At 41.4% G+C, this 24,615-nt stretch overlaps 1 protein-coding gene across 4 annotated transcripts in view; it reads left to right on the top strand.

The window, feature by feature from the left end:
• The first annotated feature begins 450 nt into the window (after positions 1 to 450).
• The window catches only part of VPS36 (vacuolar protein sorting 36 homolog), a 33,929-nt gene continuing 9,764 nt past the window's right edge, over positions 451 to 24,615 (top strand). Inside the window, exons 1-7 of one of the 4 annotated variants that reach the window (XM_089899646.1) lie at positions 451 to 624; positions 9,594 to 9,662; positions 11,027 to 11,097; positions 15,303 to 15,417; positions 16,490 to 16,579; positions 17,308 to 17,394; positions 24,526 to 24,558. In XM_089899646.1, the coding sequence (XP_089755772.1) occupies positions 529 to 624; positions 9,594 to 9,662; positions 11,027 to 11,097; positions 15,303 to 15,417; positions 16,490 to 16,579; positions 17,308 to 17,394; positions 24,526 to 24,558 (561 nt within the window). In that variant the 5' untranslated portion in view covers positions 451 to 528. Of the gene's footprint in view, positions 625 to 686; positions 792 to 1,084; positions 1,171 to 9,593; positions 9,663 to 11,026; positions 11,098 to 15,302; positions 15,418 to 16,489; positions 16,580 to 17,307; positions 17,395 to 24,525; positions 24,559 to 24,615 lie in introns of those variants that run through there. The other 3 variants (XM_022574741.3, XM_089899648.1, XM_089899647.1) reach the window with 3 other exon arrangements.

Below are 24,615 nucleotides of genomic sequence, written 5' to 3' on the forward strand. Positions count from 1 at the left end.
AGTCCCTTAAATAAAAATGATTTTAATGTGAAAAACAGAAGGATACAAAATAGTACTTACATACTGATTGAAGCTGTGTGAAAACAATTCGGGTCATGAATATTCATCTGGAAAAAAGAAGTTATCATTTACAGCCTTTAATGAGCATGGCAGCATGCTGGGCACTGACAAGAAAACGGCACAAATACGCAGGAATAAAGCACAATAAGAAAGTCCAAGCTGCGGTTTGGGCTCCCTCAAAGTCCGATGTAAACTCTGTGTTTGTTTCTGAGCTGGACAAAGGATGGGGTGGATGTCCCCACCGGGCCCTTGGCGGAAGGAACGCCAGGGGGCGCGCCAAGCACGTCGCCACGTCCCCCGGCGCCCCCGGGGCAGCGCGCGTTCCCCAGAGCGACCGGGCAGGACCGCTACCTCCCTGCCGGCCTCCACCCCGCCCACCGCCAGGGGGCGCAGCAGGCTGCCCGGCACTCGGCTCGCTGCCGGGAGCGCCAGAGCGGGCGAGCGGCGGAGGCCGGCCTGGGGGCGGCCATGGACCGCTTCGTGTGGACCAGCGGCCTCCTGGAGATCAACGAGACCCTGGTGATCCAGCAGCGGGGAGTGCGCATCTACGACGGCGAGGAGAAGGTAGGGCGGCGGCCGGCCTGGCCTCGCTCCCGGACCCGGACTCGCGGGCCCGGCCTCGCCGCTCGGCGCCGCCCCCGCAGTCCACGCCGGCCCAGCGCCCGGCTCCGGCCCGACTTGGGAACGGCTCCGGGCGGGCGCGCCGGGCGGAGGCCCCTTTCCCACCCGGGGTGAGACCCCTTCGGGAGGCACGGCGGGCGCGGGCCGGGAACCCTGATTCCTCGCCCCGATCGCGGCGGGCGGGCGACGGGCAGGCGGGTTCCGCCTTTGTCCGGAGGCCGCCGGGTCCTGCGCTCCGAACCGGGCGTGACTTCGGGCACTGGGACCTGGGGGAGCCCGAGGGACTAGGCGGTCCCGGCCGGAGCGGGAGGGGGGGTGGCTTTAAAAGGATTTCCGTAAAGAGGAGTTAGCCTCTCCTGGGACTCCTTGGCTGTAGGCTCTGTGTTTTGTTTGTTTTTTCTTTAGGAGTGACAGTAGAAAGGCGGTTTGATTGTTTTGTCGAGTGATGGAGTAGGCCATGCCTGGTAATCCAAGCGTAAACCTTAGGAGGTGTGTTTGCAAATTGAAAGGAGAAATATTGCCAGTATTTCACAGAAATATTAACGTTCACTGGAGACTTCCGTCAGACTACAAACTATCATCCTGTTCTGGATGAAATGTATAAACTGGAATTAGAAAAAAATTAAAAAACCCATTTACTCACTAGCATTTGTGGTTTCCAGAAGTTTTCACTTGCTACTTCTCCTTCCTTGGAGTTTCCTTAGAGAAACTTCCTCCTGTACTTTCGCAAACTTTGCTGGACCCAGAGCTCTTTCTGTCTGTGCTTTACAGAAGCTTGAGGCTTCCTTCCTTCTAGGGGGTGGAGGGCAGGGGTTAGTTACACAGCCATCGGAGGTACCGGGGGCCCAGGGGCTCTCCCTACTGGAGGGCATTTTTCCATATTTCCATTATTGAGTCAAGATCTTTTTTTCTTAAATAATTTGCTTGGTCTTAACTCTGTTTACTGCTTCAGTACTTTTATTAACTTGACCTCAAATTGGGTTTGCATGTTTTGGTTGGAGTGACAAGCTCAATGTTTTTGTTTTTGTAAACCGAGGTTACACCTTTGGAACTGGGGAGAATGGGAAGCTTAATCAACCTGCCCCCCCTTGGGGGCTTGGAGCTTGGCAGCACCCTCAGGTCCGAATATGGGTATTGACAGATGGGTCTTCAAAGTCTCCTCCAAAGCCACTCCCTGCTGGCCGTCTAGCTTTTGCTGATCCCCACACTCTGTTGTTCTATGGAATTGCAATATGCAAATTAGGGACATGTTGGTTGCACAAAACATAACTATGGTATGTTTTTTTTTTTAAATAAATTTATTTATTTATTTTTGGCTGCATTGGGTCCTCGTTGCTGCGCACGGGCTTTCTCTAGTTGTGGTGAGCGGGGGCCACTCTTCGTTGCGGTGCGCAGGCTTCTCATTGCAGTGGCTTCTCTTGTTGTGGAGCACGACTCTAGGCATGTCAGGATCAGTAGTTGTGGCACGTGGGCCCAGTAGTTGTGGCTGGCGGGCTCTAGAACGCAGGCTCAGTAGTTGTGGCGCACCGGCTTAGCTGCTCCGTGGCATGTGGGATCTTCCCAGACCAGGGCTCGAACCCGTGTCCCCTGCATTGGCAGGTGGATTCACAACCACTGCGCCACCAGGGAAGTCCTTATGGTATCTTTAAAACAATAAAAAGATCAAACGATTAGCACCCATATATGAAAAACCATTGCTGAACCAGCAAATTCTAGTTTTTCTTTTATTTATTTTTGCTTCTTGTTTTAGCAGACATATAGGTATCAGAGGATTAAGAAAAAAGTCATGGGAAATACTTAGTCGAGACCCTTTGATCTCATCAAGAATTCTTTTTTTATAACTTTATTTATTGAGTATAGTTGATTTACAGTGTTGTGTTAGTATCAGGTGTACAGAAAAGTGGTTCAGTTGTACAGATGTATCTATTCTTTTTCAGATTCTTTTCCATTATAGGTTATTACAAGATACTGAATATAGTTCCCTGTGCTATACAGTAGGTCCTTGTTGTTAGTCAAGGATTCTTAACTGTTCTGCAAGCTGGGGGTGGTGCGGGAGGGCTATGGGTGTCTTGAAACCTAAGCGAAGCTCTAAGGCCTGCTCACCACTGTGGTCCCTGGGCTGGATCTACTCAGTCACTTGCTGAGCTGTCCCTAGTGTGGCTGAGGGCCAGACTGATTCCTGGGGGAAGTCTTGCATCCTGGCTTTCTCCCTCTGCTGGAAGGCGTCCAGACCTCGCGTGGTCTGAGGACTCCAGGAAACTGCGCTCATCAACCTCCGGATCTGAGCAGGTGCCCTTTCAGAACCTCTCACTAGCTCCCGTGGTCTCAGTGCTGCAGTGCAGACCGCACAGCCTTCTCAGCTTTGCACCCACCATGTTCCCCAGTAGGTGCAGGGCTAAGACCAGTGGACTCTCCCTACTCGTCCTTTGTATCTTCTGGCTCACTGTGGGTGTGAAATACATTAAAACAAAGAAACACACAAAACCTTGAATAAGCAGTGTACCTGCTACGTGCCAGGAGCTTTACATAATTTAATCCTCTCAATGGGTATGTGAGGTGAGTATTTTACTGAATGAGAAAAGAACTCTCAGAGGCAACAGTGACTTGCCCTAAGATCCACTGAGTTAGTTCAGAAGAGCTGGGAGTTAAATCTCTATTGATCAGACTCCCAAAGACTGTGCTTTGTTCACTCTGCTGGAGCGCTTCAAAAATACAGCAGTCGGGGCTTCCCTGGTGGCGCAGTGGTTGAGAGTCCACCTGCTGATGCAGGGGACACGGGTTCGTGCCCCGGTCTGGGAAGATCCCACATGCCGCGGAGTGGCTGGGCCCGTGAGCCATGGCCGCTGAGCCTGCGCGTCCGGAGCCTGTGCTCCAAAATGGGAGAGGGCACAGCAGTGAGAGGCCCGCGTACTGCAAACAAACAAACAAACAAGAAAACACAGCAGTCACCAGTGCCAGACCCTTTCCATAGTGTAATATGTATGTTCTACGCATGTTTATGGAACATCCTCTGACGATGAGCACACTGAGACCCTCAGTAGGTGGTTGAGAAAACTGCGACCTGTCCAAGGTCACACAGTTAGTAATGGGTGGAGCCAGACCATTGCTCTTTCCACTGCTCAGGTGCCTCTTGCTTGTTTATACGGGCAAAGTTTTCATGGGCCCCTTATGACCGGATAATATGTTGTTTTCCTAAGCAGCGTGGACAGGTCATTTGTTTCAATTCACAGAAGCGTCTGTAGCCTCAGCTAATTTATTTATTTATTTATTTTTTTAAATTTATATATTTATGGCTGAGTTGGGTCTTCGTTGCTGCACGCGGGCTTTCTCTAGTTGCAGTGCGCAGGGGCCACTCTTCGTTGCAATGCCCAGGCTTCTCACTGCAGTGACTTCGCTTGTCGCAGAGCACAGGCTCTAGGTACGTGGGCTCAGTAGTTGTGGCTCTTGGGCTCTAGAGTGCAGGCTCAGTAGTTGTGGCGCACGAGCTTAGTTGCTCCGCGGCATGTGGGATCTTACCAGCCCAGGGCTCGAACCTGTGTCCCCTCCATTGGTAGGCGAATTCTTTTTTTTTTTTTTGCGGTACGCGGGCCTCTCACTGTTGTGGCCTCTCCTGTTGCGGAGCACAGGCTCCGGATGCGCAGGCTCAGCGGCCTTGCCTCACGGGCCCAGCCGCTCTGCGGCATGTGGGATCTTCCCGGACCGGGGCACGAACCCGTGTCCCCTGCATCGGCAGGCGGACTCTCAACCACTGTGCCACCAGGGAAGCCCACCTCAGCTAATTTAAAAAGTAATGTAAGAAGGTTAGTGGTGTGTAAAGTGGCAAGTTGCCAGCTTACACTAGAAGATTTAGAAAATGTGTATTTTCTTTCAGCTTTTAGGAATTTACCCTTGGGAAATAATCAGAGATGCATAAAAATATAATGAACGAGGATGTGCATCTCAGCAGTATTATATATATATTATTTATTATTATGTAGTATAGGGAAAAATTGGAAGCAATCTGAATGTCCACCATAGGGATTGGTTAATTAAATATGACACGCCCTAATCAGCATGAGGCATGGCTAACCATAGGCTGCTAAGTGAAAAAAAGCAAGTTATAAAACTATAAATATCTTGGTCTCATTTTATTTTAAGATTATATCCACACACCCTGGCTGGTCTGATTACGAATGATTTCATTTTCTGTTTTAGACTTTAAAAAAATGTTTTCCAGATTTTCAGCAGCATATTACTTTTATAACAGAGAAACGTGAACTCAGAACAAAACAGTAAGAGCTTATTCAGCGAATGCCTAAGTTATTTTAACTATTGACTCTTAAGTAGTTGAAATTATTCTAGCTCTGAGTGGTAGAAGCAAAGCAGCCTAAACTTGTCTGTCCCGTTGAGCTCATAATCCCTTGGAATCCCTGAAGGGAACAATTACACAGTGTCTTCACTGGGAGCAGCAGTGCTTTACGTGTGCACATTGTTCATCAACATGGTGATGGAACGTCCTCTGGCTTCAGCTTTAAACTCACATCCTTATGCTTGGATTTCGGTCAGATAACGTGCAGTTTCTTAATCAGAGCTATTATGTAGTTATGCTGTGTAATGTATCAGGTACTCTCAAGTTGATAAAGTATTTGCTTCGGGAAAAGTGAAATCTTACTCATTGGCAAAAGAGAGATTTTTTTTTTTTTTTTTGCGGTACGCGGGCCTCTCACCGTTGTGGCCTCTCCCGCCACAGAGCACAGGCTCCGGACGCGCGGGCTCAGCGGCCATGGCTCACGGGCACAGCCGCTCCGCGGCATGTGGGATCTTCCCGGACCGGGGCACGAACCCGAGTCCCCTGCATCGGCAAGTGGACTCTCAACCACTGCGCCACCAGGGAAGCCCAAAAAAGAGATTTTTAAAATGCTTAAACTCAATTATTTGGTTTTGCGTGTGCAACATTAACCAACACATTTGTAGCCAGGCCGCATTAAATGCCAGGAATGTGAATGTGTTACTTCAGATGCAGAGGAAAGTGTGGAACTCCGAAGTCTTTTCTCTGAGGTGCTGAAGTGCTTGGTGGAAATCTCTTACAGAGTGTCTTCGACCAGATGGTTCAGCAGTTTTCTTCCCATTAAAGCTTATTAACCATATTATTTAAACTTACTAATATTAAGATATTAGTAATACAGTCAGACGTTTCTCTTAGGAAGTAATTTTTTAAAACTCATGTTAAAAAGTATTGGTTATGTTATTATAAAGGACTTTTTTGACAGAATGTTTCTGCTTATGTTCAATTTAACAAAAAATAATTTATATACATTTTAGAGTTGCATGGAGTTATATATGCCTGTAACAGATTTCTTTATCTTTTTTTATTAGACAAGTAATAAAGTTGTTAAATATGGGTAAACCAAAAGAAGAAACTTGAAATAATCAGTAATCCTTTACCCGTAAACAATTACTTTTGGCACATCCTGTGTGTGTGATTGTGCAGGTACGTGTGTGTGTGTGTGTGTGTGTAACCGTGCTGTGTACACTGCTTTTTTCTATATTAATATTATGAGTATCTTGTAATATATTGTCAAGTGCATACATAATTGCATTTATGAATATTTTTACTTAAGAATGATATATAATAATGTTCTAATTGGTTATTCACTTGATACCCATTTTTAACCACATTATTTTATTTTTTAAAATTTAAATTTTAAAAAAAAATTTATTTATTTAAGTTATTTATATTGGGCTGTGTTGGGTCTTTGTTGCTGCACACAGGCTTTCTCTAGTTGCAGAGATCGGGGGCTACTCTTCGTTGCAGTGCGTGGGCTTCTCATTGTGGTGGCTTCTCTTGTGGAGCACGGGCTCTAGGCACACCGGCTCAGTAGTTGTGGCCCACGGGCTCTAGAGCGCAGGCTCAGTAGTTGTGGCGTATGGATTCAGTAGTTGTGGTGCACGGGCTTGGTTGCTCCGCAGCATGTGGGATCTTCCCGGACCAGGGCTCGAACCCATGTCCCCTGCATTGGCAGGTGGATTCTTAACCACTGTGCCACCAGAGAAGCCCTAACCACATTATTTTAAACTCAAAAGGATTATTATTTGTAATAACCTGGACCCTCACTAAGATGCTTTCCTTTGAGTTTCTGTTTTATATTATAACTTTTGAAATAACTAGTTACTCCTCAAAAGGATAGAAGCATGTCCTGCCTTATGGCAAATTCGACTTTCTAGTAACTAAAGTGAATGGAAACTTCCAATATATTTCTTGATTTTGACAAATGAAGGGATTTGACTTGTCAGTCTTTTGGGTTCCAACTCTAAAATTTGCTTATCTGTATAACTTCCAGTGCATAATAACAAATTATGAGGATTAAAGGTTTGGTCCTAAAGACCTAGCTGGCATTTTTGTGATTGTATTATAGTTAAAAAACATTTTTACATTTATAATTTGCCTAAGTGACACAATCCCCTGATAAAAGTTCAAAAACCACGAAAAGTTAAGTCTTCCTCCCATCCTAGTCTCTCTGTCACCCACTTCCCCCTCAGAAGTCACCAGTGCTTCATTCTGGAGTCATACGCATGTGTCATACACAGGTGTTTGCGTAAAATATATTGTTTTTTCCTTTTTAAAATATAAACTTGTAATATACTATGCATACAGAGTTCTGAAACTTGCTTTTTTCACTTAATCTATGTGGGGAATTTACCATATTTCATTAAGTCTAAGTGCACATTTTCTACCCCCCCACCCCCCTGGAAGCAGGATGAATCTTCAATTCATGGCATCTTAGATGTTATCAAATACATAAAGAGTCTCCTGATTCTTTTTAATGACTGAGTTGTCATTCCTTGTGTGGATGTACATTTCCCTGTTGATGGACATTTAAATTGTTTCCTATCTTTCGCTTTTAAAAAACAACAATGAATAACCTAGTAGCATATCGTTGTCCACATGTGTGAATTTGTCTTTGGGATAAATTCCTAGAAGGGCATTGATTGGATCAAAGGATTTGTGTGTTTATATTTTTGATAGATGATAATACATTGCCCTCCATAGCACTTGTCCCTCCAGTGATGTGTGCAAATGCTTATTTGCCCAACACGTCACCAGCACAATGTTATCAAACTTTTGGGCCCTTGCCAATCTCATGGATAAAAGGGGTATCTTGATGTTGTCTTAATTTGCCTTTTTCTTATCATCAGTGACGTTGGACATCAATTAATGTGTTTAAGAGTCATTTGTAGTTCCTTTCCTGTGAACTTTCTGTTAACAGTCTTTGCCCATTTATCTAATGGATTATAGGCTATTTCCTTATTGATTTGTAAGAGTACTTTATATATTAAGGAGACATATACATTTGTCTCTGATGTGAGTTACAATTATTTTTCCCAGTCTGCCATCTTTGCCCTTGGTGGTTTTTGCCATGAAGAGTTTGTGTGCATGCGTGTGTGTGGAGGGGAATCGATCAATCTTTTCCTCTAATGCTAATGGGTTTAATGTTTTCCTTAGAAAGACTTTCTCCACTCTGAAGTGATTTAAAATTTTTTCTTGTAATTTTTTTCTAGTTCTTTCATACATTTTTAACTCAAATATTTGATCTATCCAGAATTTATTTTGGTACAATGTGTTAAGTATAATCTTACTTTGTTCCCGCCTGCCCCCAATGGGCAACCCAGGTGTCCCAGTGCCATTGATTGAGTCTCCATCCACACCTATTTTGCATCTGTTTGTGTTTTTTTCTGGATGTTCTTATTATTTAAAAATCATTTAAAAATTTGTATGAGGGCTTCCCTGGTGGCGCAGTGGTTGAGAGTCCGCCTGCCGATGCAGGGGACACGGGTTCGTGCCCCGGTCCGGGAAGATCCCACATGCCGCGGAGCAGCTGGGCCCGTGAGCCATGGCCGCTGAGCCTGCTCATCCGGATCCTGTGCTCTGCAGCAGGAGGGGCCACAACAGTGAGGCCCGCGTATCTCAAAAAAAAAAAAAAAAAAAAAAATTATGAGTGTTATACACAAATTCAATCTGATGGTAAAAATTCACTCAATAGTGAGGTGTATAGTTTTGAAAAAGGGCCCTTTGCTTCTTTTTCACCCATTCCCTCATACTTTTTCTGAGATAACCATCGTTAACAGATCATTGAGTATCCCATTTAGACCTTTTTCTACTACTTATATGTGTATATGTGTATATATACACACATCTCTTTATCTATCTGTTTATAGATCTATCTCACATGTAGTTTGAGGGATATGGAGTTTATATCTATCTGATTACATTATATGCAATATGCTGTCACTTGCTTTCTTCCCTACTAACCCTATGTCTTCGAGTTCCGTGATAGTTCATGTAGCTCTACCTCACTATTCTTTTTAACCCCTGCATGGATTTCATAGTATGAATGTATCACACTTGATTTAACCACTTCCCTATTGTTACATAGCTAGGTTGTTTGCAATTTTTTCCTAATTTTTATTTATTTATTTATGGCTGTGTTGGGTCTTCGTTTCTGTGCGAGGGCTTTCTCTAGTTGCAGCAAGCGGGGGCCACTCTTCATTGCGGTGTGCGGGCCTCTCACTATCGCGGCCTCTCTTGCTGCGGAGCACAGGCTCCAGACGCACAGGCTCAGTAGTTGTGGCTCACGGGCTTTGTTGCTCCGCGGCATGTGGGATCTTCCCAGACCAGGGCTCGAACCCGGGTCTCCCTGCATTGGCAGACAGATTCTCAACCACTGCACCACCAGGGAGGCCCAATTTTTTCCTAATTTTAGCAAGGCTTATGAAGTGTGTAGCATTGCTGCTTCTCTTTAACTTGTGATAAATCTAATTCTAAAATGTTTATTTATGTGATTGACTTACTATCGTGCAATTCATGGGGAAGAAAATCTGGACCACATTGAGTGACAGGTTATTAATATTTTGTGATGATCTTGTTTTTCTAGATAAAATTTGATGCTGGGACCCTCCTTCTTAGTACGCACCGTCTAATTTGGAGAGATCAGAAAAATCATGTAAGATCGAGTTTTTTGCTTCTGTTCTAGGTTTTATGTCACTGATTTTTTTTTTCTTTCTGGCAAAACTATGAATACATGTGATAAATTTTTGTTTGCAGATGTCTGAAGAGTGTGTTTCATATGGTCTCTCTGAATGGGGCACAGATAGAGGAGTTAGGGTCTGGTCCCTCATTCAACCCTAGCACAGTCTGCAGCTACTGTACAGAGAATCCTGGCGGCTCCTGGTTTTTAAGCACTAATCAGATTCTCCCTCACACCCAAGTGTCCCCATCAGCCAGGGGTCCTGAAAACAACCCGTTTGGAGGTCTGCTGAGAAGTGCAGGCTTCTACCTAGACACTGAGATGAACTGCCTCTCAGTCACTCAGCAAAAGGAGAAACCCTCCCCCTGTTTTTTCATTTCTAGGAAGAGAGGACTCAGTGATATGTATAGACCTGATATCTTTATTCCAAAGAGCTTTACCTTGAATGTGTGTGTGCGTTTGTGTGTATTTGTATGTAAATCTCTGTGTTGCCAGTAAAAGAAGCAATCTTTTCTATGTTACTTTTTAAATCGCTGGCTGCCTCCCCCATGAAATTTTAATTCCACAGGTAAACTATATACTGTACTGAGTCTCTTTGCATGTCACTAACCGCTGCAAACTCTGACTCGTTTTACCCCCGAAGAGCCAATTTTTCCCCCTCAGTGGTGACGTTGGCCTGGTTGGTGACAAATGCCTTAGAACTGGTAATGTTGCCTAATTCTTTTTAAAGAAATAGAGATTCAAGAAAGAAATCTTTTCTGGAGGGGTAGGCGTCCTTAAACCATATGTTTATAAATTAAGTTAATCTTAGTATAAGTTTTTTGATTATCATGTAAAGGAGCTAATATCAAAGCCCTTAGACCTATTATTAATAATAATTAATAATAAAGGGAAGCCACGTTAGTATTTTCTGTTAAAAATTAATTGTGGGTGGGTGAGTGAAATATAGAAAATTATAAAGCGGAAAAATCAGCTCTATAACACACTCTTTAAAGTCGTTTTCATTTACCTGCTCTATTTTCTGTTTTCCATATAAGAATATATTATATGTAAACAATTTTCATATAAATACTACTGTTTAAAAGATATAGCTCCTGTAAAAACAAAGGTAGTGACAGCTGCTTTTAAACCTCTTATGTTCTTCCATGCCGCAAAATGCTACCACAGTATTGTCTTCATTCAGTTTTTCCTTAAGTTTATTTAAGGAATAAAATAACATTATTATTTTCTATTGTTATAATTGCTAAGGACCTTAAAGGTATGTGGCACCCCATTAAATCTATAAAACAAGGATTTCTAACGAGTCTTACAGATCGTGTTTTCTTTTGATTCCCTCCCAGGAATGCTGCATGGCCATTCCTCTTTCCCAAATCGTGTTCATTGAAGAACAGGCAGCTGGAATTGGGAAAAGGTAAGGTCTGTATATTACAGTCTTTATGCACAAAATCGTTTCCAGTCAAGCTGTCCTTGTTAACTTGGTTGAGTCATTGCTCAGTCAGTCATGGCCGTGACTGTGTGTGTGCAAGTGGATCAGATGATTGTGTTTGTTGGTCAGAGCTCCCCTAAGAAGGTATCGTCCTGGGGGAGGAAGGAAGTAGGTGAGGGAGATTAAGAAGCACAAACTTCCAGTTACAAAATAAATGCGTCATGGGTATGAAAGGCACAGTGTGGGGAATATGGTCAGTAACTAAGTAATAGCTTTGTATGGTGACATAGCGTACCTAGACTTATCGTGGGATCATTTTAAATGTATAGAAATATAGAATCACTCTGTTGTGTAACAGAAGCTAACAGTATTGGAGGTCAGTTATACTTCAAAAGGAAACAACCGAAGTCATGGAAAAAGAGATGGGGTTTGTGTTTGCCAGAGGTGGGGTGTGGGGGGCAGGGAAAATTGGAGGAAGGTGGTCAAAAGGCACAAACTTTCAGTAATAAGATAAATAAGCAATAGGGATGTGATGTATTGAAGACAACATTATAAATGTAATTAACACCGCTGTACGTTATCTATGATAGTTATCAAGAGAGTAAATCCTAAGAGTTCCCATCACAAAGAAGAAAAATTTTATTTTCTATTTCTTTAATTTTGTATTGGATGTTCACTAAATTTACTCTGGTAATCATTTCATGATGTATATAAGTCAAATTATTATGCTCTACACCTTAAACTCATACAGTGCCATATGTCAATTATATCTCAAAACTGGGGAAAAATATGTTTTAAAAAAAAGAAGGTAGGGCTTTCCTGGTGGCGCAGTGGTTGAGAGTCCGCCTGCCGATGCAGGGGACGCGGGTTCGTGCCCCGGTCCGGGAAGATCCCACATGCCGTGGAGCGGCTGGGCCCGTGAGCCATGGCCGCTGAGCCTGCGCGTCCAGAGCCTGTGCTCCGCAATGGGAGAAAAAAAAAATGAAGGTATTGTCCTACTTTAAACTCATTGATAAATGGAAGTTATTCTTTTTTTTTTTTAACATCTTTATTGGGGTATAATTGCTTTACAATGGTGTGTTAGTTTCTGCTTTATAACAAAGTGAATCAGTTATACATATACATATGTTCCCATATCTCTTCCTTCTTGCGTCTCCCTCCCTCCCACCCTCCCTATCCCACCCCTCTAGGCGGTCACAAAGCACCAAGCCGATATCCCTGTGCCATGCAGCTGCTTCCCACTAGCTATCTACCTTACGTTTGTTAGTGTATATAGGAAGTCATTCTTAAAGCATCAGTCAAGTACTAAAGTTGCTGTAATATCCTCAGGTCATAATAAATAAGTGTGGGCGGGCTGTCACTGTATATATTTCCACAGACATTTGCTTTTTTGGGGGGGGGGCATGCCTTGCGGCTTGTGGGATCTTAGTCCCCCAACCAGGGATTGAACCCAGGCCCTCAGTAGTGGAAGCACAGAGTTCTAACCACTGGACCACCAGGGAAGTCCCCAGTCATTTGCTTTTCTGTGTCTGTGTATGTATCATTCAGTACTTGAAATCATAAATGACCCATCTGAGAAAAATACTTGACTTGCCTCCTATTTCTAGTTGACCATAAAGTTTCTCAACTTCGACTTTTTCAGATATCAGTGTTGAATAGAGTATCACAAGAGTTATTGTCCAAACAGGGACATTTCTTAGAGTAATAAGGGACACTGCTTATAATTAGATCAGGCAAGCATAAAACTGGACTGTCGCAGGCAGACCAGGAGATGTGCTCACCTTGGTTTAAAGCCACAGGTTAAAACGTTTCTGTTTATTCAAGTATATAAAACATTTTCACTTTATACTTTACATGCATGTGATCGAGGGCAACTTATGAACAAATATTGCTGATAAGGAACTTTTTTCCATGTGGGCTTATCTTCAGCTTTAATGTAGTTAGATCCTTCAGTAGAAGTGAAACAAATGTTAAACTTCCCTGGAAATGCAGTGCATCCTTAATTATAATGTTGTAGCTAGCATAAAAGATTGCTTATTTGACATAAAAGAAACTAACCAATATTTTGAAGAGATTAACAAGGCATAGATTTTTAGAGTAGGCTATTTTTCTGATTTATATTTTCCACCTTGTCACTTTTCTCCATCTTACTGAGTTTTTTCTCTTTTTTTTGGTATGATCGACAATACAACATTATATCAGTTTCAGGTGTACAACATAGTGATACCTAGTATTCGTATATACTGCTTTATATATTGCTTTCCTTATTAAGTTCTACAAACTTGGGCTTCCCTGGTGGCACAGTGGTTAAGAATCTGCCTGCCAATGCAGGGGACATGGGTTTGAGCCCTGGTCTGGGAAGATCCCACATACCATGGAGCAACTAAGCCCGTGTGCCACAACTACTGAAGTCTGCGTGCCTAGACCCCGTGCTCTGCAACAAGAGAAGCCACCGCAATGAGAAGCCCAGGCACCGCAATGAAGAGTAGCCCCCGCTCACCGCAACTAGAGAAAGCCCGTGTGCAGCAATGAAGACCCAATGCAACCAAAAAAAATAATAATTATTATTATTAATTTAAAAAAATCATATTAAAAAATGACCATTTAAATTAAAAAAAAGTTCTACAAACTTTAAGGTGTTCCAGATCATTTGACTGTTTCTCTGCTGTGTTCCAAGGAAATCTAAACTCTATAACAAAAATAGTTAAATATTTACCTTCACATTAGTGTCTATTTTTAAACATCTCCAGTGAGGAGGAATTCGATAATATGCCAGGTTGACTTTTCTCAAATATTCTCTTTAGCTCCCAGCTCCTCCTCTCAAATAATTACCATATCTCATTGAGTCAAAGATGTACTGCATTTTCACCTTTTAACATCTCTGTACCCAAGATGCTTCTTTGAATTGGTGGATCTTAAACTTGGTGAAATGTAGTAATTGAATCACCCAAGAAGTGAATATATGAAAAAATTAGCATGGATCTTTTTATTCTGACTTTGGGATGTTTAAACTTAATTTTGTATCATCTTTTAGCTTTTCATTGGGTTTCCTTTGACAAATTCTGATAGTTAGGGCTCAGGTTTTTTAGTTTTAAAGAGTGTATGATGCTTTTGCTTAGTCACCTGATCCTAATTGTCATAGGTTTATTGTTTGCCTGACAGTTCATTTCACACAGTCCCGTGCTTCTGCTTACACAGTTTTATTTGCTCACCTCACTTAAAGATGTTCATCACAAAGGAACCAATGAAGAGTCCGTTAAAAAAAAAAAAAAAAAAAAAAAAGAGTCTGTACAAGCCTGGCTCCAGTTCACTAACCAAAGCATTTGTTACATCAAGGAGGCCCCACATGTGGTGTTTCAATTTTAGGGTGATATTTAGGCAACTATATGGGCCTAAACTAAGTAATATTGAGTAATAGGTGTATCTATAATGTGGTCATAAAGAAAAAGCTCTAAGCTAGGTATGCAAGATACTTCGAGTTTTTAGTTTTGCTAGTATTTATAGAAGATTGTTTATTGAGCTGGTTGGGAAAAAAAGACTTATAAAACTCAACAAATATAATGGTATTTTGATGGCATAGAAGATAATAGTAGTCATAAAGATCATGGTAGTTTGTGATCCTGGAACAGCAGCATTTTGAGAATTGTTTTTGCTGTGGGATATCTCTCTAGATCATGCTGCTGACTGAGTGGCGTTTTCCAAAAATGACACTGTAGAATGTTCGTTTTGGATGCAGTTTTAATAAAATGTCAGCTGGCCAGTTTTACACAGATAAGTTTTCACATTTTGTTTTCAAATGAGTAAGGTTGTATGCTTTGGCAGAAATTATAGGCCCCCTGGTAGCATTTGGGGATGACTCTGTAGATGGAAAACCTAATCATAAACCAATATCATAAACCACCCCAAATTCTGCAAATTTATTTTGAACTTACTTCCTAAAACCACATTTTTATTTAGTCTGTGGTGCTAGTAATTTGAATTTTTTGGTTCACAGCTTACAGATTTTAAGTAGAGATATTTTTGAAAGGTTCATTAATACTGAATTGATACAGACCTTAAAAGGATTCCTTTCAGGATGTTGTTTGTTTCTACATGAATTTTAAGTGATCTGAAATATATTAAAAGTTATGAAAATAGAATTAGTGATTTTTAAAAAACAATTAAATACATTACATTTGCTCTTTCTTTAGTGCCAAAATAGTGGTTCATCTTCACCCAGCTGCTTCTAACAAAGAACCTGGCCCATTCCAGAGTAGTAAGAACTCCTACATCAAGCTGTCCTTCAAAGAACACGGCCAGATTGAGGTAAGTTTCTTTATGAATACAATCAGACTAGAAATGTGTACTCGTATGTATTTTTGTTGTTGTTTGTTAATAGGATGGCAGGCAATATTGTTCAGCATACCAGTTTTCACCATATTTTTACAATAAAATTTTTATGGTATCTTAAGCCTTATCAGTGGAGAATACGAAGTTTAGGTTTCAGTGGGAACGGGAGGCAGGAGGATGTAGTCACAGGAAAGAGTGGAGGCTGGAAACAGGCTAAGTCACCACGCTAGGTAGGCTACTAGTTAAGTGTTCAGTGTTATCGTTTGGATAAAAGGACAGAGTATAATGCAGTGACATGTTTAACTGCCTCAGCATCTGAAAGTTCACCAGCCTTATATCAGGCAGTCTATCTTTATTAACTCCATACAAATCTAATCGCTTAAGTTCTTATTCCATAGTATCATGGTTTATATGTTCTGATTAATAACTTGCTATGTAAGTATTCTTTAGACATTTATAAGTGTGTGTTTATCTCCCCATCGAGATCATAAATTATGTTCTTTTTCTCTGTAGCACCTGACCCAGTGTTTCTTGCACAGCAGGCACTGAGCAAATTTAAGTGACTAACTGAAGTCATTCTCACTGTAGCTGAAAAATAGAGCTGATTTTTTTTTTTATGAGCGTAGGCATGTTTTGGCCCTAATATCTGGCCTCACATTTTAACTAGACAAATTATTCTCAGCTTCCTTCATGGATAACGGTTGTGTATTTTTCTTGGCACTGTGTCTGTTTCGCTACAGATTGAAAACAATCCACACATGCAGGATTGTTTAAAGTAAGTCTACTTACTTCATTGTCACTCATCTCTTTGTTGAGAATAGTTCACTTTATGTAGAAGGTCAGTTCCTTCTTTTTTTTTCCCCCTTTGTGCTTTCTGAAGTTGACCCAAGGAAAGAACTTCCTTTGATTTCCTTTGATGTCTCTGAGAATTCTAGGCTTGTTGCAAATGACCAAACAGACTTCCAACTAAAGAAATGTTAAGTAATGATTTGTACTAGGATGTCACAGCCTGACTGACTCACTTAAAGTGTATGCGTGTGCATAACAGTTTTACAGGCGTTTATCAGAGGAAATGACACAGAGAAGATGGGAGAATATGCCAGTTTCCCAGTCGTTGCAAGCAAATAGAGGATCCCAGGTATTTTTTCAGCTGTTTCCTAATCCAGTATTTTCAGCTCTGTACTTGCATCTTCGTTAAGGGAAAAGAGCTCTATGATTATAGAACTTGCCAGAAACAAAATAATGATATTCTGATTAAAAACTGATTTTCACAGAACTTAATTTAGTGCTCTATAGATGGTAGACACTTAGTAATAATACATGACTACTTACCAGGGTAATTTCAGGGTGGCAGAAGTTAGATTCCCCTTCTGCATTCTGTTCTTTATAATTAGTGTGGCATCTGAGAGAACAGACAGTACCACTGGGTGACATTTTCCAAGCCAGTCTAATTAACCACCAACGTGGACAGACACTCAAATGTATAAAAGTAGCTTGTATAATAACTGTCAAGTACCAGAATTTTACCTATAATTTTTTGCACATTTGAGACCATATTGAATATCTGATACCTATATAATAGCTTGCCAAAGAACAAAAATGAAGAGGAAATTTAATTTATATCTAAAATACAGAGTAAAATATACCATCTCTTGTTATGTTCAGTTTTTCTGTATAATGATTTGAAGGTCATTATGTATGGCAATAAACCGACAAATATTTTGAAAGGAAACTGAATGTAACTGTGTGCTGTTTTCTTGGGTTCTTTGTGGGTCCTCTCCCACCACTGAAAACACAATATAGTGGGTTACAAAAGATTGTGTCCTTCCTATTTTGGACGTCTTATTTTCTACTTTTGTTTTTCAGCCAGGAAGAATAAGGGCTGTAGGAATTGTAGGTATTGAAAGGAAACTGGAAGAGAAAAGAAAAGAAACTGACAAAAACATTTCTGAGGTAATTCTTACACAAGTTCCGGTCAGCTGTCTTTTCCAGCCATCTTTCTTATTCTTTTGGATACAGCTGTGAGTAACTCTGTTCTGTGTATTGGAATATATTTAGTTTGCCTGGAGCCACACAGTCTCTTATCCCATTTAAGGAGTCTACTTCAGGTTGGCATAATTTAGCCCAAATGTGTTTTAAAAATCTTTTCCAGAAAGGAATTAAAAAGAAATGCAAATTTGTTTTCTGTGAGGTTAGAAAACGTCATGAATTATTGTGTGTAAATTTTAAAGTCTAGATGGGATTGACTGGAGGGTCCTCCTAATGAATTCAAGGTCCTATGTATAATTATTTTGGATGTTTGGTTAACTTAGTTGAGGGGAAAATGCTGTTCTGCGGCCCTTGACTCTGGCCGGACACTACACAGTTTTATGCTGATGACCACTTGGGGACCAGGCACAGGGGTAGTAAGAATGGCTCAAACCAGCTTATCACTTCTCCTAGGAGAGCACCCCTGAGCTTGTACTTTACAGTGTTTCTGAAACCTCATCCTATATGAGGAAATTCAAATGAAGGGGAAAGAACTCTAGTTAAGGGGCTTCCCTGGTGGTGCAGTGGTTGAGAGTCCACCTGCCAATGCAGGGGACATGGGTTCGAGCCCTGGTCTGGGAAGATCCCACATGCCATGGAGCAACTGGGCCCGTGAGCCACAAGTACTGAACCTGCGCATCTGGAGCCTGTGCTCCGCAACGGGAGAGGCCGCAACAGTGAGAGGCCTGTGCACCGCGATGAAGAGTGGCCCCCACTCGCCGCGACTAGAGAGAGCCCGCGCACAGTAGCGAAGACCCAACACAGCCAAATAAATAAATAAATAAATAAAATTAATAATAAAAAAAAAAGAACTCTAGTTAAGAAAATGAGTTATACATTAGATTTTGGCAGTTAGTTAATACATCTAAACATATCAGTTTTCCCATGTTTATATGGAAATGGTCTTGGATTTTTATGAACTAAAGTAATTTTTTAGTTCTTCTAATAGTTTGTAAGTAAAATTCCATTGATTAGTGCTGCTCATAGAATTTCCAAGATTTATCTCAATCAAATAAGCCTAAACTGCAAATAGGTACTGAATACCTGTATTAGTCAAGGTTCTCCAGAGAAACAGAACAAATAGGGGATGTATTCTTCTGGATACAGCTGTGGGTATCTGTTGGATATCTATATGTGGATATCGATACATAGGTATAGATATGCTGATATCTTCATCTCTCTCTCTGTATAGATACAGGTATCTGTGAATCTGTATTGTCCTATATATACACAATGAGATTTATTATAAAGAAGTGCCTCATGTGATGGTGGGAAGCTGCCAGCTGGTGACCCAGAAACGCTGGTGATAGAATTGCTAACCGGAGTGTGAAGGCCTAAGAACCAGGAGCCCTGGTGGTGTTAAGTGCCGGTCCAAGGGCAGGGTAAGACTGATGTCTTAGCTCGTCAGTCAGGCAGAGAACTTTCTGTTCCATTAGGCTCTCCAGAGGGCAGTTCAGGAGGGCGATCTGAATGTAACCGTTCAGCTCATCCTACAGATTCGGATGCTAACCTCATGTGGAAACAGCCTCACACACCCACTCAGAATGATGCTTGAGCAGACACCCGGGCACCCCCCAATCTAGTCAGGTTGACACATAAAATTAACCATCACGATAGCCATATCTGGGCCCACTAACTGAATATGGATTCTTGTTGAGGGACCAAGGGCATTTGACCTGTTAAGTGCTGTGGTCTAGGTTTTGCTGAGGGCATGTTTATGGTAAAGTTGTGTATGTTCCTTGGTCCTCTGTATTTCCTGCACATTAGCAGCTGGATCCAGAGGCTTGTTCAGACTTGTGTTTGAGCCCTTTGTTGAGACTAGAGGTGACACTGTGTTCCTTCATCACGTCTCTTTTTATCATGTTAGCGGCTGTCAATGTTCAGTGCATAGATCTTTGGGTCACTGGTGGTTGCAAATGGTGGTACTCTGTGATTTATTTTTCATTTATTTGTTGGGACACTTTTTAAAGAGATGCTTCCGTTCATTACTGTTTGGCTACTCAGTGATACGGCTCCTATAAGGAATGCAGAACATGTGCCGTTTCCTTTATTATCAGGATGATAAATTCGTTCCTTATCATCCTCCCGAGGTGACTAATTAGGCTTTTTCACGTATTATTATGAATTCATACATTTTAACATATTTGATGATTTCAGTCAGTTGCAATTACTATCCTAGTTAAAGCTCAAATTGTCCCATCTTTGGCCAGTGGGAGCCTCTTCAGGTTGGCTCCTGAGTGGTTTTGATGTGACCTGGTGGACTCTGAGAGCTTCCTTACTGCCCGGTGTTATCAGAAGTTCCAGGACCATCTTGTGTGTTTCCTGCTCTGGATCTGGAATCAACCATTATCTGAGAAGCTCTGGTTTTTTTTAGTGGGAAATGGTATTCCATGACCACAATCTGCCTGCTAGGAATTTGCATCCCTCTTGGACTGATCTTTATTTCTAGGACTTTTCAGTGGAAAGAGCTAGGATTTTTTTTTTTTTTTTCTAATAAAGGTGCCTCATGAGGTCACACTGATGCTTCTTATTCAAATTCGGGACTACACTAGCGAATAATGACTAAAACAGTTAAAAAGGATTTTTTTGTATATGTTCTCCCCTTTCCTCCCACGTGTAAAACATAGGTGTGCTGTATCTACACTATCTGAGCATTCAGCCACCATGTACCCTCGTCCGCTCTAGCTGTCATATAGTCTCATTTGTACAAGTAACTGTGTGTGATACCACCAGTCTTTACGTTCACCTCCCTCTATTCATTTTGGCTGTCTGGAGCTCATCCTCTAGTAGATGTTTCAGAAAGTGCTCATGGGAACAATATTCCCTGAGCTCTGGCATCTTGGTATTCCTTACACAGGAAGGTCAGTTTGGCTGGATTTGTAATCCCTGGCTCACATTTTCTTTCCCGAGTGCCTTCCATATGTGACTTTCAGTTTTTTGTCTGGCCTGAAGTGTTGCTGCCAGAGTGATGACAACCTAATTTTCCTCCTTCTCTAAAGTCACTTGCTGTTTTTCTTAGATGCCCAAAGGATTTTGTTTTTTTTTAAATAAAGCTTTGTAAAATAATTTTTCTAGACTGTCTATGTGTTAGTCCTTCGGGATTTTTATTCTCGGGTACGCAGTAAGCTTTCAGTATTTGGTTTCAGACATGTTTCCTTTTAATTTCAGGGAAGTTTTTCTCTAAATTTCAATAATTGCTTAGATTTTTTTTTTTCTTCTGAGACTCCTATTAGCTGTATGTTGCAGCTTTACGGCCTGTCTTCACTCTTTGTGACTTTCTTTCAAACCCTTTTTATCTTTTCCTTCGTTTCTTTTTTATTTTAGAAAAATTTCCTTCTTCATCTGTTGTCTCTCTTAAGATATTATCTGTTGTGTTTATTCCTCTTGTGTTTGTCTAGTATAGTCTTTCTTTCAGAAATGATTAAAAAAATTCTTTCCTGAGTCCTGTCACCTCATTTCTGATTTATATTGCCCTTTCAGAGCTTCTCTCATTAACACCTATTAGCTCATTTTGAAATAAAAGGTAAACTTTTGATGTGATCTATGAACATGTCCTTCTGGCGTGCTTTCATTATCTATAATGTTATTCTGCTCTTGATTTTCTTTTTTCTTGTAATAACTTTGTGTGGGATTTGACCTTGATAATTGCTCTTGCTAATTTTCGTGTGAAATTGGTTTTCTTGAAGTTCCAGAGGAAGGCCTAGTTCAGGGCGGCTCTTCTCATTCCACAAGCTCACTCTTCTGCTGTGCGCATGCAGCGTGAAAAAGGGAGGTGGCTTGCTGTCTGTGATTTCCTGACCCTGTCCCCATCCCCTGTTCTCAGCTGGACCTTGTCCCCTTCCTCTGTTATCTCTACCTTGCTCAGTTGCTGATTCCTGTCTCAGTAGCTTCTTCCCAGTGTTGGCTCCTGTCCTGGAAGGGAAGCCAGGAGGTTCACTTTCAAGGGCTGTTTACAGGCCCTTCCTGAGGACCCCTTGTGCCCACTTCCTGTTGAAGTGGGCAAAGCCCTACCCGTTTTAGTTACTGTCCTCAGGTTGGCCCGTCTGCCTCCGAGGGACTCCTGTGGGTTCTTTCAGGGGCTCTTCTTCTCAGACCTGTCAGCTGCCCTGTTGCCTCCCTTTTCTTTTTCCTGCCTCAGTGCTGATATCATGCAGGTCTTGTGGCCCTTGCTGGTTTGTCCCCACTTGCTTGTACCTTGGGGTTTTTGTGGATGTCTTGTCACTTAGTTTTTTAGTATATGCGGCCCGTGGGGTTTTGGTCTTGAGATCTAGCTGCCCCATTTTTATGTCGGGATTTGGAGAGATTCAAAACCTGTGCTGCCATAGCCACCACCTTCCCAGAATCCTCTATTCCCGTAGAATTCCAGCATCTTAGCGTAGAGGGGTTCTAACTATGCAGAAAAGGAATCATCTCAGGGCTCGTGACTAGATCTGGAGCCGGGGTTATGAGAACTCAGGTTTCCTGATTAGTGGATGAGTGTGGTCTGCTACGTCACGGCCGCTCACTGCCACCCAGAAGGCGCTGTCCTCTTTCAGTGACTTTTGTAGTCATCCTTCTGTGTGACACTTTTGGAGATGGCATGGAGCAGTGAGCTAATTTTGCATTATTAGTGTTTCTTTTTCTGAATGTTGCCATACTAACTTGGTGTTCAAAATAACGTTTTTCATAATTTATGAAATGTTATTCTGTTTCAGTGTAATTTTCATGGAGTTACATAGGTCAAAGGAGTGTACACAAGCATTGGGCTCTCGTGCAGGTCATTGATTTATTCAGCAGATGGTCCTTGCTCTCTGTGTGAGCCCTGCATCAGATGTTTTGGATTTGTTGTAGTGCGCCAGACAGACAGGCAAGTAGGCGCTCTCTACACGGTGAGAAATGCCACGTTAGGAGAAAATAGTGGCTGCAACAGGAACACAAAGCATGGCCCCTGACTTCTAATGGGGTCAGGGAGGGCTTGTGAGCAGCAGTAACGGAGGTCAGGGCCTGAAAGTTGAGCAGGCACTAGCAGATGACCAGTAGGGATAAGAGGATCCAGGTAGAGGGAACGGAATATGCAAAGTACAGAATGAAGAATATTGAAACAGAAAATTCAAGAATGTATTAACAGTTACTGAAGCTAATCACCAAAGTAATGACTGAAAGTCAGTAAGAAAAAAATGCTATAAATTGGCTTAGGAGAGTATCCCATGGTTTTAAAGCAGATGCCATTTTCTTTCAAATGTGGAGTGGAAATTTGACTATGAATGAGGTAGAGGGATAGAAGGTTCTATAAACTGGCAGATAAAATAATAGGATGGGCACATGCGTCTGTTTTGCATTTGTACATATATTGCTTTAACTTTTTTTGTGGGTAGTTTTTTGTTTGTTTGTTTGTTTGTTTGCTTTTGCGGTACGCAGGCCTCTCACTGTTGTGGCCTCTCCTGTTGTGGAGCACAGGCTCCGGACGCGCAGGCTCAGCGGCCGTGGCTCACGGGCCCAGCCACTCTGCGGCATGTGGGATCTTCCCGGACCAGGGCACGAACCCACGTCCCCTGCATCGGCAGGGGGACTCTCAACCACCGCGCCACCAGGGAAGCCCTGTGGGTAGTTTCTCCACCCATTTTTTGGATAGTTGGCTAATACCAAATTTTAGAATAATAATAGAAATAGAAGTGAGGAAGCTTTTGTTTGTGTTTTATAATTACTTAAAATGTTTTATAGGTACTTCTTCCAAGGTACTGAAATATTTGTATTTATTGTTTATGGGCTATAAGCAGTAAGGGCTAATTTATGTATTCTATGTAGACTATTATTTTTAGCAAACTTCTTCTATGAAAATATAATACAGTAAATAAAGTGATTTGCCATATAAAATTTAAAAGTGTTGCCTTACTAGTTTTCTTTACACGTAGGTAGAAGAAATCTAGTAACAGTTTGTACATGCAAAGTAAAAATCTAAGCATGTAAAGTGTCTGCGTTTTAGTTTTGAAAATGAGGTTGGTGTGTGATTTGCCCTCCATTTGAATGTTAGAATTGCCTTAGTTTCAGAGCTGGTGCCCAGAGTTTCCCACAAAAGGTTTCCTGCATCTGCTGGCTGTTGCTGATAAGAATCCAGTGTTTAAGCCTTTTGTTTATCTAAGGAAATTCCTGTTAGGTGTGTTCCCCTTTGTTTTCGGTAGTAGCCCAGTGAGTCGGCCATAAGAATTGTACACAACACTCTATTCTTTTAGCAAAATCCTTTTGCAGATGCGGGATACTTTCCTGCATGGAATTAAGATGGGCACCAGCCCGTCAGAACCTGTTCTGTATGGATTGAGTTTTCAATTAATGATAGGCTGCTTAATTGGTTTTTAAAAATAACATCTGTGGATATCAGGTGATATTCTGCACTGGAAGTATATTTTTGGTAATTTGAAATACATGAATTATAAATATGTCTAAGTTTGAAGAGGCCTTTGAAGTGGATATTCATTGTAGTAAATTGAACAATTGATGGGTTTTATTTAGATATGTTTTGGTGGCATGTTTTTCTTTTGTGATAGCCACTCTAGTCAAGGCTACGAGTATAATCTGTGTAATATTCAGAGGCTGAGGTTTATGGTTTCAGTTAAATCACACCTGCTATTAAAGCCAAAAGGGTTGGGCCCAAAGAAGTATTCCTGCAGCTGCATGTTACCATTTTCAGCCAGGAAAGCTTTACAACACCTTTGATTCTTGAGCTCCTGTCTAGAAATGGTTTTGGGAAAAACCAGTGACAAATTTTCTTACTTGTGTCAAAGAACAGTAAATAATATCTTCTGAACTATTACTTATGTCATCTTTTGTTTGTTTAATCAATAGCTGTTTCCTCTTTGAAAATCTGAAAAATTGTTTTTTGCAGTTTGTTTTGGAAATTTGATGGTTTATTCCTAGAATAAGGTAGATTTAGCACTTGTATAAATATTCATATAAATAAATGGATATTTGTAAGAAAATTTCATACATTTTTATCATAGGGGAGAAAATAGAGTGCTTCATTGCTTTAAAACATCTAAATTCTTTAGACAGATTCCAATAAAAGCTCATTTCTCATTTTAGGCCTTCGAAGATCTCAGCAAGCTAATGGTCAAGGTATATGTCATTTACATCTATTAAATTCATACCAATTATGATACACCTTTGAAAATA

This window comes from Delphinapterus leucas, chromosome 18 (genome assembly GCF_059928025.1).
Source record: "Delphinapterus leucas isolate spDelLeu-1000000601 "Yukka" chromosome 18, BTC_Dleu_Yukka2, whole genome shotgun sequence".
NCBI lineage: Eukaryota > Metazoa > Chordata > Mammalia > Artiodactyla > Monodontidae > Delphinapterus > Delphinapterus leucas.